The 15,856-nt window shown below is 41.5% G+C and overlaps 2 protein-coding genes across 3 annotated transcripts in view; both read right to left on the bottom strand.

The window, feature by feature from the left end:
• Window positions 1-15,856, bottom strand: part of CDH20 (cadherin 20) — a 213,135-nt gene that overhangs the window by 83,523 nt on the left and 113,756 nt on the right. The window contains exon 1 of one of the 2 annotated variants that reach the window (XM_059880947.1): window positions 10,094-12,788. The exons of the other annotated variant lie outside the window; for it this stretch is intronic. The gene's annotated coding sequence lies outside the window, so the exon portion shown is untranslated. Of the gene's footprint in view, window positions 1-10,093; window positions 12,789-15,856 lie in introns of those variants that run through there. 2 annotated transcript variants of the gene reach the window in all.
• LOC101902622 (GTP-binding nuclear protein Ran-like) lies at window positions 11,702-12,788 on the bottom strand. Its single transcript, XM_010819018.3, has one exon. It carries the CDS (start codon window positions 12,550-12,552, stop codon window positions 12,076-12,078), a length of 477 nt encoding a protein of 158 aa, XP_010817320.1. The 5' UTR covers window positions 12,553-12,788; the 3' UTR covers window positions 11,702-12,075.

The raw sequence follows: 15,856 nt of genomic DNA, 5'->3' as shown, positions 1-15,856 counted from the left end.
CTTGCTTCCCGCCTGCCAAATTGAAAGCATCTGGATGGAATACTGAATTTAGGTCATTTTTCCCCCCAATGTGTCCTTCTTTAGAAGAAAGGAAACCAAATCCAATAACATCACAAGAGAAGAGGGTAAAATATTTCCAACAAGAGCTTCCTGTTTCAACAGTTGTTTGCAATGAAGTGTGTGACGCTCTCTCTTCCCTCTGCCTCTCCTACAGTCAGATCTCAATGGTTGATTTGAAATTTTAAAGGCTTCCCTGATAGCTCAGTTGGTAAAGATTCTGCCTGCAATGCAGTTGGATTCCTGGGTCAGGAAGATATCCTGGAGAAGGAATGGGCTATGCACTCCAGTATTCTCGGGCTTCCCTTGTGGCTTGGGCTTCCCTGGTGGCTCAGATGGTAAAGCGTCTGTCTACAATGCGGGAGACCTGGGTTCCATCCCTGCATTGGGAAGATCCCCTGGAGTCGGAAATGGCAATCCACTCCAGTACTCTTTGCCTGGAAAATCCCATGGACAGAGGAGCCTGGTAGGCTACAGTCCATGGGGTCGCACAGAGTCCGACACGACTGAGCAACTTCACTTTCACTTTCCCTTGTGGCTCAGCTGGTAAAGAATCTGCCTGCAATGCGGGAGACCTGGGTTCAATCCCTGGTTTGGGAAGATCCCCTGGAGAAGGGAAAGGCTACCCACTCCAGTAGACTGGCCTGGAGAATTCCATAGACTATACAGTCCATGGGGTTGCAAAGAGTCAGACACAACCGAGCAAGTTTCACTTTCACTTTACAGTCTTTTAGTTTCCATCATCTGTAAAGTACCATTCTCTGCTGAGGGGAACAATTAGAGTATTCCAGTTCCTGAGGTTAATCAAGGCAGATTTTCCATTTTCCCAGTGGAGGCCCTGGGCGAAGTACAGACAGGGCTTCTTTGACTTGAAAGTGCATAGGAATCCTCTGAGGGTCTTGTTAACGTGCAGATTTTATTAGATCAGCCTGGGATGGGGCTTGAGCTTTTGCATTTCTAAAATACTCTAGGTGGTATAAGAGCTGCTGGTTTGTAAAAGACATCTAGAGGGCACTGCATGGCCCACTTTGGGAGTATCCAGCTTCAGGTTCACTTTCTTGGCTTAGTCTCTGTCTTGTCACCTGGCTATTTCTGGGCTTGATACATTGAGGGCATATAGGATTGACACTGAGTAATGTCTCCCTCACTGTAGGGCTTTCCAGGTGGTGCTCTCAGATCAGTTCAGTTCAGCCGCTCAGTCGTGTCTGACTCTGTGACCCCATGGACCGCAGCACGCCAGGCCTGCCTGTCTGTCACCACCTCCCAGAGTTTACTCAAACTCATATCCATTAAGTCCCACCTTCAATCTTTCCCAGCATAAGGGTCTTTTCTAATGAGTCAGCTCTTTGCATGAGGTGGCCAAAGTATTGGAGTTTCAGCTTCAGCATCAGAACTTCCAATGAATATTCAGGACTGATTTCCTTTAGGATGGACTGGTTGGATCTCCTTGCAGTCCAAGGAACTCTCAAGAGTCTTCTCCAACACCACAGTTCAAAAACATCAATTCTTTGGGGCTCAGCTTTCTTTATAGTCCAACTCTCACATCCATACATGACCACTGGAAAAACCATAGCCTTGACTGGAAGGACCTTTGTCCTTTTGGCAAAGTAGTGTCTCTGCTTTTTAATATACTGTCTAGGTTGGTCATAACTTTTCTTCCAAGGAGCAAGCATCTTATAATTTCATGGCTGCAATCACCATCTGCAGTGATTTTGGAGCCCCCCAAAATAAAGTCTCTCTCTGTTTCCACTGTTTCCCTGTCTATTTGCCATGGAGTGATGGGACCAGATACCATGATCTTAGCTTTCTGAATGTTGAATTTTAAGCCATCTTTTCCACTCTCATCTTTCACTTTCATCAAGAGGCTCTTTAGTTCTTCTTGGCTTTCTGCCATAAGGGTGGTGTCATCTGCATATCTGAAGTTATTGATATTTCTCCTGGCAATCTTGATTCCAGCTTGTGCTTCATCCAGTCAAGCATTTTTCATGATGTACTCTGCACATAAGTTAAATACGCAGGGTGACAATATACAGCCTTGATGTACTCCTTTCCTGATTTGGAACCAGTCTGTTGTCCCATGTTCAGTTCTAGCTGTTGCTTCTTGACCTGCATACAGATTTCTTAGGAGGCAGGCCAGGTGGTCTGGTATCCCCATCTCTTGAAAAATTTTCCACAGTTTGTTGTGATCCACACAGTCAAAGGCTTTGGCATAGTCAATAAAGCAGGTGGTGCTAATGGTAAAGAATTTGCCTGCCAATGCAGGAGACATTAGAGACATGGGTTCGATCCCTGGACTGGGAACTTTCCCTGGAGGAGGGCATGGCAGCAACCCAGTTCAGTGTTCTGTGGAGAATCCCACGGACAGAGGAGCGTGGTGGGCTACAGTCCATGGGTCACAAAGAGTCAGAAACGACTGATGTGACTTAGTACAAGCACAATGTCTCCCACACATGGAAGTGATCTCACCATTTCCCTTTTTCTATATTCCTGTTCTTTCCCCACTAAGTACTCTGAGAGTTCAAAAATCCATGCACACAGTAGCTTGCTATTACAGAGAAACCATTTTTAACTGAGTAGAGGGAAAACAAGGAAAGATTTGTATCTACATTGATCGAACCTATATTCCATCATCAAAGAATTCAGAATTTAATTTTACCAGAGGTGATAGTTTCTTTAGTCTTTACTTAGCATTAACGTAAGTAATAGTCAGAATGATAGCAGATTGAAGCATATTTAATTTTTAGCTTTCCAAGTGCTCTAAATAAAAGAGATTGTAATAATGTGACCCAAGCTATTATATCCCCAGCGGCACTTAAGACTGGTAGATGTAATGTTCCACTTAGGAGCTGTCATGGTACAATTAACTGGATGGCATTAAAAAGAAGTTTCTTAAAACAGTTAAAGTTGTAAAGCTATTTAGAAATAGATCCGTGCTTCTCAAGTAAATACAAACAAGGACTGCAGTAATTTCAGTGGATAATACAAGAAATCAACAAGCCCAATTCTGGTTTCCCATGGATGAGATTTAAACAGCAAATCTCTGCTACTTTAGGCAATTAACATAAAATATACTTAAATTTGGAAGATTTACTCTGTCATCACCTTCCCACACAACAAACACAAATCCCAGGCTCATTTGCCTTCATTAATTCACACGGCATTGCTGACTTCTGCTCTCAGCTGCTTAAGCACAGCCTACCTTCAAGTTAAGTTCCTGCATCCGGGCTCTTTAGCTTCTGCTCAGATCCTGGAGGAATCACAGGATACACACATTACGAGCCTTTCAGCCTGATTCTCTAACCTTGAGGGAGGCTCTATTGGTGTACGCAAAATCAAAGAGGTTTGTGGAGAACAATTTCTTACCTATCGTCTGGCAGAGCTCAGACCAAGCTGCCTGGCTCTGGAAAGGAGAGGGATATGATGGGCCTCATATGAGAAGAGATGCCTTCCGAGATGTCTCTTGGACAGGCTATCTTCCTGACTCCCCTTCCCAAATATTACAGGAATGGGGCTAATAAATTGTGATTCAGGGCTATATAAACCATGAACAATTTCAGATACTATGGTATCTTTTTTTGGGGGGAAATGGGTATTTAGTTGTGTTGTTTAGTTGCTAAGTCGTGACTCTTGCGAACCCATGGACCACCAGGCTCTTCTGTCCATGGGATTTCCCAGGCAAGAGTATTGCCAGTTCCTTCTGCAGGGAATCTTCTTGACCCAGGGATGGGACTTGTGTCTCCTGCATTGGCCAGTGGATTCTTTACCAAATGTGCCACTGTTCTCCTTAACCAAGGAAAATCCTATTCTAAGAGTGAATATTGGTTCAATATCGTAAACATTGACAGTAAATTAAAAGGATGGAGACCCATGAAGGTTATAGAGGAGAGAAAGCACAGATGGAGAGGGTCTCATACAGAGAATAAGGCAGACAGAAGGGAGGAGAAATAGTCACGGAGAGATGATGAGAAGATGCAGAGACAGAGGAAACAGCAGAGCAGAAAGACATATTGCCATGTTTAAACACTTGTGATGAGCTCTGTGTGTGTTTTCTTGCTTGTAAAAGGAGTCAATTCAGGATCCAGGCTGTCCACTGGAGAAGCTGCATTTGACAGTGAGATATATCGTACAGAAGAGGGGCAGCAGCAACCTGAGGCTGACCAGGAAATGCAGGTGGATGGCATGGCCATGGAGGCTCCAGGCCTGACTGGACAAGAAACAGGGAGGGGCGAGAGGCTGGGGAATCAGCTTCCTGTGTTTTCACAGTGTCTGACTCCAGAATGCACATAATCCCCACACAAACAGCTAGGTCTCGTCATGTGTCTACCAAACCACGTGGAGATCACAGAATACCTAGGCCAGGTCATGTTTTGTATTTGGTGACCTGAAAGAAGGAAAGAAAGATTTTGCGCCTGTTACTTACCATCAACTGTGCTAAAATTTATTGTCTGGCAACCTCTTGGATCCCATTACTACCTAGGAGCAAATAAGAAGAATGGGCTACTCAAAGTATAGCCTAGAGGACTGAGGCTGGTAATTGACTGTGGAATGGGACCACTCTGATCTGTAAACTTACAGAGTGATAGTGTCATAGGAGACCATTTGGCTTGGACAGGAAAGGTCTCCTGAAATGCAGATGAGCTGGGTTTGATCCCTGGGTTGGGAAGATCTCCAGGAGAAGGGAATGGCTACCCACTCCAGTATTCTTGCCTGGAGAATTTCATGGACAAAGGAGCCTGGCAGGCGACAGTCCATGGGGTCGCAACGAGTCACTTTCAGGGGAAATTTTTAGTGAGGCTGGGTGCAGAATTTAAACTTAGATGCCTCTCTTAAAACATTTTCAGTAACTTATTAACAATTCTTTTTAAAACAGAGGCTCATCATGGAGATTACGTTATAATTTATATAACAAATATTAACTTGAGATAAAATTAAAGGATCATTTTTTTCAATGTCCTGTAGCACAGAAGTGTATAGCATTTGTTTTTCATGGTAACCTATAGTTTTTTGTTTGCTTGTCTAACTCATGTTCTCATAATATCTTCACATTCCCACATTTGGCAAATAATTGTATACTTGTGGAATCTCTTGGAAGAAATAAAATGTTGTAAAAAATATTATTAGGAGAATAATATGAACTTACAGTGGTTTTATAATTAGCCATATTGAAGAAATCCAAAATACGGAATAAATTACTCAAAAACTGTCATTTTAAGATGATTTAATTATGCACATTCACATTTAAAAAGTAGAGTTGACCTCCTTTCCAAAAAATAATTTCATTAATGGCTCCAGAATCTTTATCTTACAAACTGTCCTATTAAAACTTTTACCCATCAATCATACTTTTTAATTAACTAAACTGCAGACTTTATTTAGATTTCTCCAATTTTTTCATTAATGTCCGTTTTCTATTCTAGGATTCTATCCAAGATCCCACACTGCCTTTACTTGTCATGTCTCTTCAGTCTCCTTCAGTCTGTGTCATTTTCCACAGCCTTCTTAGTCTTTTGCGATATTGAATAAAATGATCTAGCCATCATTCTTGTTGGAAATGGTTTGCAATTATTCTTTTTAGCTTGGTTTCTGGTGGAAGAGTTTTGGGATAATTCTAAGTGGTGGTAAAATATCTGTGGTAAATAATATTTTAAAGAGATATAAAAAAATCCCATATAGAAAGTACATAAAAACAATAATATAACATATATAGAGTTATGAAGACTAAGAATGTATAGGGCAAATATGAAGAAAATGATAAGATTCTAACAATGAATATAAAAGAGCTGAATGAAAGGAGGATGTATCACTGGAATACTATTGGGTGGGAGTTTGAAAAATTATTTTAAGTTTATCTGGAATAGCTGGGTGGTGTGGGACAAGAGGAGTGCTATGTGCCCTTCTAGATATCAAATGTGTTTTAAAACTGTAATAATTCAATCGTTATGGTACTAAGGACTAAGGACAAAAAGGTCAATGAAACAGAACACAAATTTCAGAAATAGCCAACTGCACAGAGGAACTTAGAATACAAAACAATACATGTATTTCAATTTCTATACAGAGAATGTTCCTCAAAATATAAAACCTAAACAGTAAGGTGCCATTAAATGCTTTACAACCAGGCCCCTGAAAAAAACTGTATGCAATATATCAGTTCAGCCCAGTCGTGTCCGACTCTTTGCCACCCCATGAATCGCAGCACGCCAGGCCTCCCTGTCCATCACCAACTCCTGGAGTTCACCCAGACTCACGTCCATCGAGTCAGTGATGCCATCCAGCCATCTCATCCTCTGTCTTCCCCTTCTCCTCCTGCCCCCAATCCCTCCCAGTATCAGGGTCTTTTCCAGTGAGTCAACTCTTCGCATGAGGTAGCCAAAGTACTGGAGTTTCAGCTTAAGCATCATTCCTTCCATATGTACATAAATATTATACATTTTTTACTAAAATAGAGGATACCTAGCATACAATTTAAAAATAAAGATACACAATACTCTTTATTGTCAATAAATGTTATTAATGTAATCAATTTTTTGTAATGTAATTTTTCAGACTGATTTTTTTGATTTTTTTCTAACTTTGAACTTACAGTCAATATTCAGCCATGATTTTTTGACACATGGAGTTGCATCTCAGTCTGCAGACTCTTTTCCCAATAAATATATTATTAAATCTGATATGTGGCTTGTTAAACTTCTTTTCATCCCCTTCTCATTAATTAACTAAGAACTCAGTTTCAGAACTAAATCAAGCCCTGATTTGTAGCACTAGCTGATTTCCATGGTGTAAATACTCCCTTCACGACCAATATTAAGCTACCAATGACGTCACTGAATGTGGAGTTGGGAAAAGATGTGGAATAGCACACTACGATATCCATTATCTGCATATGGTAGTCATAACTAATTTCAAAAGTATAGATAATAGGAGCATTTAGTAAAGTAACTAGTATTTATTGATTTTGTTTTAAGTATAATTTAATCATAAGTTTATGTAATTTTTAAATAATTGCTACATTTTATGATTGATCCTCAAAATTCCTGCAAATCTGACAATTGGCTTGCATAAGTTGCTGAGCTCTTAACCCTACAGATCAGTTTCGAAGACAGGACCACAAAGTAAAATATTGGAAACTTTCTACATTATTTAGACTGTAAAGAAAGTTAAAAAATAAGATGAAAAATCAGAAAATGGATTAATTACTTCTCTGGTGGGCAATTTAGCAATATATATCAAAATATAAGATTTACCATTTCTTTGATCAAACCACTCCACTTTTCCTTCATCTGTTAATTCCTCATATTTATTGAGCACCTATTATGTTGCAGGAGCTTCTAATAGTTAATTTTACAAGCATATAAAGACCTATAAGATAGGAGAGTTGCCTCAATATTTTATAGTAACAAAGCATTAATAAAATATAAATGTTCATCAATAAGGGATTGGTTAAGTAAATGATGGTTCATTGATATGATTGTAACCATTAAGAATGAAGCTATAGATCAATGTTCATTGTAATGGAAATATGTCCATGGTGCATTTAAAAGCAAAAAGCAGCAAGCTTTAAAAGTGCATATGGTATGATTCCATTTTGTAAAGAATAGTTATATCTCTATACATGCACATACAGGGACATCCCTGTAGCTCATAGAGTAAAGAATCTGCCTGCAGTGCATGAGGCTTGGGTTCGATCCCTGGGTCAGGAAGATCTCCTGGAGAAGAAAATGGCAACCTGCTCCAATATTCTTGCCTGGAGAATCCCATGGACAGAGAAGCCTGGTGGGCTACAGTCTATGGGGTCGCAGTCAGACATGCCTGAGCGACTAACACTACTACTACTATATGTGGGCAGATGTGTGTAGAGAAAGTCAGGGAGGATCTGCACAAGCTATTAATAGAGGCAAGCTTTTCTCTTCTGAACAAATGGTTTTATAATGAACATGGATTACCTCTTAAAAATAACACTGAAACTCTTTCCACTAAAAATTATTGTGATAAACATGTTCTAGAGAAAGGACTTTAAATTTTGGACTAAAAGTCTTGTTTGGAGTTCACAGTACCATTTTCTCTAGTTGAGTATCTATTTGAAAAACCCCATAATAAATAATAAAGTTAAAAAAAGAGGTTTGAATTTCAGTTTCACTTCAAGGTCACTTTAGCTCTGTGACCTTGATTGAGATAACTGTCTGCTCTGAGCCTCACTGTTCTTTCTGAGTGGCAGGATGGACTGCATTCTTATTCTTTGGTGACTTTGAGTCAATGACTTAAATGTTCTGTTGTTTAGTGTCTCTACTTGGGGAGTGTTGGTAACAATGGAAATGGTGGTAATAGTTGTACCTATCTCATAGAATCATTGTGTTAAACGAATTAAAATTCATGCCTGTCATTGAACAAATTCTGATTATTTTCATTATCTGCAAAATGGGTTGATGGTGATAACAATGATGCTAAAACACACCTGGAAGATTTGTTAAATACTTAGTATTTAGACCAAATGCTAGTTGCATCTACATTAAAACACAGCCCGAGTAAGATTTCTTCAAGAGAATAGCCAATGTAATTTATTTATCCCATGTCACATCTAGAAATTAGATAACAGGAGGTTGAATGCAAACTTTGAATTTTGACTCATTGAATAAAATACCCTTTCTTTGTTCAATTATCCAATATACTATTTCAAAATCTGGACTGTCATATTTAACAGCACAAATATTTCTATATAATTTTATTTTGAGAAATCTCTATTGGATCATCATAATTCTTTATTATTCCATTAACTCAAAACAATTTGTACTGCCTCACTTGATATTCTCTGTAAATGGAGGCGATGCAATTATGCTATTTTAAATAATTTAAAGTGCCATGTTCCCTGCTGCCCATCCATTTGTATATATATTATTCTGTGTGCATGCCTATCGGATGCCAACACACAGCCTAGTCCTTCAGTACCGAGCCATTAACCGTGTGAGGATCAGAAGCGATGTATATATTAATGATGTATTTTAATTTAACACATGACAGCAAGGGAAGGCTGAGTGACACATCATATTTAGCTACAAATAAGGGAAGAACTCATTGCCTAGGAGTTCGAGTCACAGGTGAATAGCAAAAGGTTTTTATTCCTTCCCTGACAGAATAAATTTATCTCCTTAAAAGTCACCTTTATGCTTTCTACTTATCATCAGGAAGGCTGCATTCTGTATTTGAATTTTATGTGGACAAGACATTAATTTTAAGGGAAAGACATTGTTCCGTGCTGGAATTAAATGAGGTCGTTATTGGTTTGAGTGCTAAAGATGTGTCTGTGGCGGGGTTCAGGCTCATGTTTGGCTTTAATGAGGAAAGTGCTACGTGAATATGGTCCTCTTCACTTTTTGGCAGCAAAAGCAGAGCTTAAATGGGGCCATATAGTTGAAAGCTATCAGTGGCCTTCCTAAGTACCTGGAGTCAGAGTATACATGTGGTATCAGATAGGGGATGTATGCAAGAATAGATGGGTCCTTTCTCAGTGGAGAGATGGATATGGCCACTTACAATTGATTTTAGATAGAGGAGCTCGGTGAGCATTAACTTCTGCTATTGAGAAAGGAACTTCAGAGGTCATCTAGTTTAAACCAAAGTTGAATCTTTTCAAGAATCATGTCTCTCCATTTCTTAAACACCCCCAGAAAGAGATTTGGCCACTTCTCTCAATACATAAATGTCATCAAATTGGCAGGAAAGAGAGAAAGCTGGTGATTAGAACAGGATGAATATTTAAAACAACCTTAACGCGTTCTATATCTGAGAGAAAATAAATGAGGTTTTGTTCAAATAAGGCCAAGAAGACCAATTCAGCTCTATTTGGGGCAAGTTCAGGTGATTGTTGAGGAGCACAAGCTAATTATAATTAAATAGTGCCTCGCTCTCCTTCCTGCTAGACCCACACTTCCTGAAAGGGAACTTGATAGCCTTTTCACTTTCTCACTTCCCATTCACTCTGCAACCTAGTGATTGCTGACTTGTGCTTTTCTAATCAACTGAAATGGTTTTTGAAACTCACCCAAGGTGTTCTTTCCCGGTGTACGGACACTTCACAGGCTTCTGTTATTTGACCTCTCTGCTGTATTTGAGAGAGGAGGAAGGTTCTTACAAGTATTCTGGAATACACAGTTTCCCATTATTCTGTTAAATAGTGTGATGGGGTGAGGGCTGGTCTTTCTAAAGCTTCCTTGCTAAAACAAGGGAGGTTGATTGGTCCTAATCACTAGTCTTCTTTTCTTTTTGCTTTTGATATTTAACTAGCGTTAAGGCAAGCACTGTGTTGCTTTACAAATGTTATCTGATTTAATGCCCCCAAATTTCAATAGAAGGGAGGTAGCATTAAAGAGTCAGACACGACTGAGCACAAGCATGCACATCAGCATCACCTTCATTTGACAGAAAAGAAGACTGAAGTTCATAGTGGTGAGCTACTTGACTGGAGTTATGTCGCTTCTTGGGGCTTCCCAGGTGAAGCTAGTGGTAAAGAACCCGCCTACCAATGCAAGAGATGCAGGAGACGTGGGTTCAATCCCTGGGTCAGGAAGATCCCCTGGAGGAGAGCATGCCAACCTATTCCAGTAATCTTGCCTGGAGAATGCCATGGGCAGAGGAGACTGGCTGGCTAAGGTCCATAGGATTGCAAAGAGTCGGACAACTGTTGCTTCAGTCGAAGCAACTTAGCCTGCATTAGTGTGCATGTAGCTCTTTAAGTGGTGGCGCTTGGATTTAAACCAGCCTTGAGCCCTTGTCCAGTACAGCATAGCAGAGGACAGCCGAGAAGAGCAGAAATCAGCTGCTCGGGGCACATGTTGCAGCGACAGGGGTGAAATCTAAGTGCAGGTCGTCATCGTTCTTTAGTCACTAAGTCCTGTCCAACTCTTTTGTGACTCCATGGACATAGCCCACCAGACTCCTCTGTCCATGTGATTTTCCAGCCAAGCATACTGGAGTGGGTTGCCATTTCCTTCTCCAGGGGACCTTCCCAACCCAAGGATTGAACATGAGTCTCATGCATTGGTAGACGGATTCTTTACCAGTGAGCCACTCAGTTCAGTTCAGTTTAGTTGCTCAGTCACGCTGACTCTTTGCAACCCCATGGACTGCAGCACGCCAGGCTCCCCTGTCCATCACTAACTCCCAGAGCTTGCTCAAACTCATGTCCATTGAATCGGTGATGCCATCCAACCAGCTCATTCTCTCTCATCCCCTTCTCCTCCTGCCTTCAATCTTTCCCAGCATCAGGGTCTTTCCCAGTGAGTCAATTTCTTTGCATCAGGTTGCCAAAGTACTGGAGTTTCAGCTTCAGCTCTTCCAATGAATATTCAGGACTGTTTTCCTTTAGGATTTATTGGTTTGATCTCCTTGCAGTCTAAGGGACTGAGCCACTAGGAAGCCCATAAGCACAAGTGGTATAATGTTATTAGGCTGAACACATAGGGACTGAAAAAGCATGTACCTGAGTCAATAAAATGGCCTCAGACTGACTGCCTAGGAGAGCAGAGAACAGTAAACTGAAGGCATGACATGAACTTAGAGCTAAACTTCTCTTCCCAAAGAGAATTTTTGATTTAACTTGTCACACTCATAATGACTAATTAAATGTCTCTTCACCCCGTAGATCACGGACTTTGCTTTTTTTTTTTTTTTTAATATATATTTGAAATACAACTTTACTCTGATTCTAAACAAAAAGGAATGGGAATGACAGTAACAAACAAGACTGCACCTCTCAATATTGTTATGTGACTACAGCAGTCTTATACTTGAAACTCAAGGAGGAGACAACTGTGTTCCAAATCACGTAAATATGCAGGTCCAAAAACAAGCTTTTTAAAACTGCCACATTCACTCCAAAGCCCATCCGTTTCCTTCAGTAGCCAAAGAGTAAACGCATGTTCTGCTTAGCTATGTAATACAGTGGCAAACATGCTGCACCACTCACATCACTGGACAGTTGCCTATAAAACTAGACTTCTGACGCTGGGCCCCAGCCTCACGTTCTCACAGGTCATCATCTTCATCCGGGAGAGCAGTTGTCTGAGCAACCTCTAAATCGTGCTCAAACTGTGCTGCCAAGGCTGGGTCCATGACCGCCTCTGGCAGGGCAAGAGCAGGCATGGCGACAAACTCCAAGTTAGGGTCTCCAGTCAGTTTTCTAGCAAGCCAGAGGAAGGGCTTTTCAAAGTTACAGTTACTTTTGGCAGAAATGTCATAGTACTGAAGATTCTTCTTTCGGTGGAAGGCAATTGACTTTGCCTTAACCTTTCTGTCCTTACTATCCACTTTGTTGCCACACAACACAGTCGGGATGTTCTCACATACTCGTACCAGATCTCTATGCCAGTTAGGCACATTCTTGTAAGTAACTCTCGATGTTACATCAAACATTATAATGGCACACTGAGCTTGTATGTAATAGCCGTCTCTCAGTCCACCAAATTTCTCCTGACCAGCTGCATCCCACACATTGAACTTCATCTGTCCTCAGTTGGTATGGAACACAAGAGGATGGACCTCAACACCCAAGGTAGCTACATACTTCTCAAATTCTCCAGTCAGATGATGTTTCACGAATGTAGTTTTTCCAGTACCACCATCACCAACCAATACAAGTTTGAACTGAACTTGGGGTTCTCCTTGGGCAGCCATTGCGATGTTACTTGCAGAACCGCCTCGGCGCTCGTCTGACTGAGGGCTGGAAAGATGGCGGAAGCGCAAATCGAATGCCCGGACACGTAGCGGACAACGGCACGCGGAGGGAGGGCGGGGCAACGGCGGCGCGCCGCTCCCACGCGGCCCGACGCACGCGCGCACGCAGGCCGCCCAGGCTTCGGCGTTGCACCCATTAGCCTGCAGCCTAGGGAGAGGCTCGCGGTGCCCCGGGCCTGGGAGGCAGCGCCGTCGGGCCGATTTTGCTCACTTTTTCAACTGCTATATCCTCAACCCGTAATACAAAAGTGATTAATGAGTATTTATTGAATGTCACAAACCCTTTTCCTCTTGAAATTCTCTGACATCTACATGCAGGTTTTCCTCTGAACTCACTGGCTGCTCCTCTTCAGTCCGTTTATGTACTTTACTTTCTCCTTGACTTTCCAGGGTTTCTCAAGAATCTACCCTTAACATACATGGAAATCTACTATACCTATACTGTTGAGGCTCTAAGGTCCATCTAGTGGTATTCACTATCCTATAACTATTGCCTCCCCAGCCTCTAGTTGATTTTAAATTTCTCTTCTGAGCATCATAGCTGTATGTTCAACTGTCTTCTAGCAAACTCTGTTTTGGAATCCTGTGGACACCTCAAATGCAGCAAGTCTAATACGACGCAACTTAGCCCCCATATTCAAACATTTGTGTTTTTGGAATAAAACGTTTTATTTTAAAGGGAGGGTCTAGAGCTTTCATCATATGCTCTAAAAGTTCCATGGCCAGGGAAAGTTCAGAACTCGTGTGCATTCTTCCTAAGCAACAGTGCTTGTCCTGTGAATCCCAATCCCAGGGTTAGGGCAGGTTCTTGTGTGCAGGCAAGAAACGTTGGCCATTGCAAGGCTTCTCACCATAATCCCTTGCTCCTTGTGAGAATACTGTAATTATTTGGTCTGCGTATATGGCGACCTGCTTTGCTCTGCTGTCATTCAAACTTGCTTCAGTTCTGTTCTGCTTTTAGGACCAGCCTTCATGTTGGTTTGTTTCAGGCTACTGTCTTAAGGTAAAGGGAACCGAGATGTGAACAAACATATCCCAGAATATAAAAAAAGAGGAGGAAATTTGAAGGAAGTCAGAATAGGCAGCTGTGTCTCATTACATAGGAACGAGAGTGAGAAATGAGCATAGGTAATGATTAGGAGGTAACTGGTAATTTCTGAGTAACTGATTTGAGAGGAATTGTGTGGAAGACAGACTACAAGTGATAAAGAGAGAATAGATAATGAAGAGAGCGTGAAGGTGCTAGAAAAGGCAGCAGTGAAATTCATGACCATGGAACTGAAACTGAGAGATGAAGGACTCGAGATATGGAGAAAGGGATTAGAGTGCTTGATGGAGAAGGTCAAGACCAGGAGCAAGGTAGTGGGAGAGGTGAGAGCAGAAAACAGAGAAGGTGGGAATCAGAGGCAAAGCCGTGCGTTTGACATTGTCTTCAGTGACACTGAGTAAGCTGACGTGTTCTTATTTTCATGGGTAGGTTAGCAGAGTGGAGATGAAATCAGTGAGAAATTGTGGGGCAAGTGTGTGTGGTAGGTTTTAACATTTCTACAGATTATTTGATATTCCTTTTTATGTGTCTAATTCACTTCCCCTTAAATATGAGCCAGACTTTTGCAATTGACTTCTAACATAAAATGCAATGAAATGAAGCTGTGTGGCTTCTGGGACTAGGTCATCAAAGGTATACAACTTCTATCTAGCTCTCTCATGGGATGCTTGTCTTTGTAACTCAGCTCCTGTGTTTTGAGGAAGCATAGGCCATGTGGAGAGATCTACATGGAGAGGTAGCCAGGCCTGTGACCCTCAGCCCAGGCTGAAGAACCAGCCAAAATCCAGCACCAACTGAGCAGTCCTCAAGGTGAACCATTGGGAAGAAGATCTTCAAACCTTGTTGAACTACCCTAGCTGATGTCACATGGAACAGAGAGGAGCTTTCCCTGCTAAGCCCTGCCCAACTTGAACATCTGAGAGAAACATATGTGATTATTACTGGTTTAAACCATTAAATCTTGGTGGTTTATATGCAGTGGCAGAAAACTGGAGTAGAGTTTTAGCAAGGCAGTCAACTGAGATGTTTCACTTTGAGTGACCTGAATTTAAATCTTTGACCATTAGTGTGACTTGGAATAGGTTACGTAACGTTACTGAGCCTCACTTTTCCTGTCTTTAAAGTGGGAATGATTTAGACTGTGGAGGTTTTTGTGTGATTTAGAAATAATTGGTATAAAGCCAATGGCTGTGGTCATTCAGAAAATGGTAGCATCCTTGTTATTTATTATTAGGGAAGCTTGGAAGGAGCTTGAGCTTTGGCAGAAATAATATTTATGTTTACCTTCTGGTTCTGTTGCTAATTAAATTGTGACTTTGGGCAAGGTATGTAACTTCTCTGAATCATGCATCCTTCTTGTGTAAATGGAGGATGAAACCTACCTTGTAGGGTTGTTGGAGGTTAGACCTAGTGTCTGGAGGATAGATTAGAAACCACGTAGTAGGACTTCTCTGGTAGTTCAGAGGCTAAGAATCCGCCTGCCCATGCCAGGGATATGGGCTTGATTCCTGGTCTGGGAAGACTGCACAAGCTGTGGGGCAACTAGACCCATGCACCGCAGCTAGCCTGCGCACTAGAGCCTGTGAGCCGCCACCACTGAAATGCGTGCACCCAGAGCCTGTGCTCTGCAACGAGTGAAGCCGCCGCAAAGAGAAGGCCACGCGCCACGGCAAAGGGTGGTCCCTGCTCTCTGCAGCTACAGAAAGCCTGCGTGTGGCAGAGTGAAGACCCAGCTGGGCCAGGAACAACATGAAATAATTTTAAAAAATAAAGAAAGAAAAAAACATAGTGACGAACGCATGGTAGGCACTCAATAAATAGAAGGCATCATAATGATTAACATAATAATGACTGTTATAGCCCTGAAATTAATACGGCTACTGGCAGGAGTAGGGCAAACTAGAAAATTCTGAGCCAAGCATCGAAGCCTTTGAGGCAGTTGGAGGAAGATTCTAGTAGAAGATGGTGATGAAGTTTGGGGAAGGATGATATTAACAATTGATATGTTTCAAAAGAAGGACCTTT

This window comes from Bos taurus, chromosome 24, assembly GCF_002263795.3.
Source record: "Bos taurus isolate L1 Dominette 01449 registration number 42190680 breed Hereford chromosome 24, ARS-UCD2.0, whole genome shotgun sequence".
Classification (NCBI taxonomy): domain Eukaryota; kingdom Metazoa; phylum Chordata; class Mammalia; order Artiodactyla; family Bovidae; genus Bos; species Bos taurus.
The sequence above is the reverse complement of the archived record's forward strand: the minus strand, read 5'-3'. Positions and strand labels throughout refer to the sequence as shown.

Excerpts from the sequence above, each read along its gene's own strand:
- LOC101902622 (XM_010819018.3), bottom strand. The coding sequence starts at position 12,552 with ATGAAGTTCAATGTGTGGGATGCAGCTGGTCAGGAGAAATTTGGTGGA.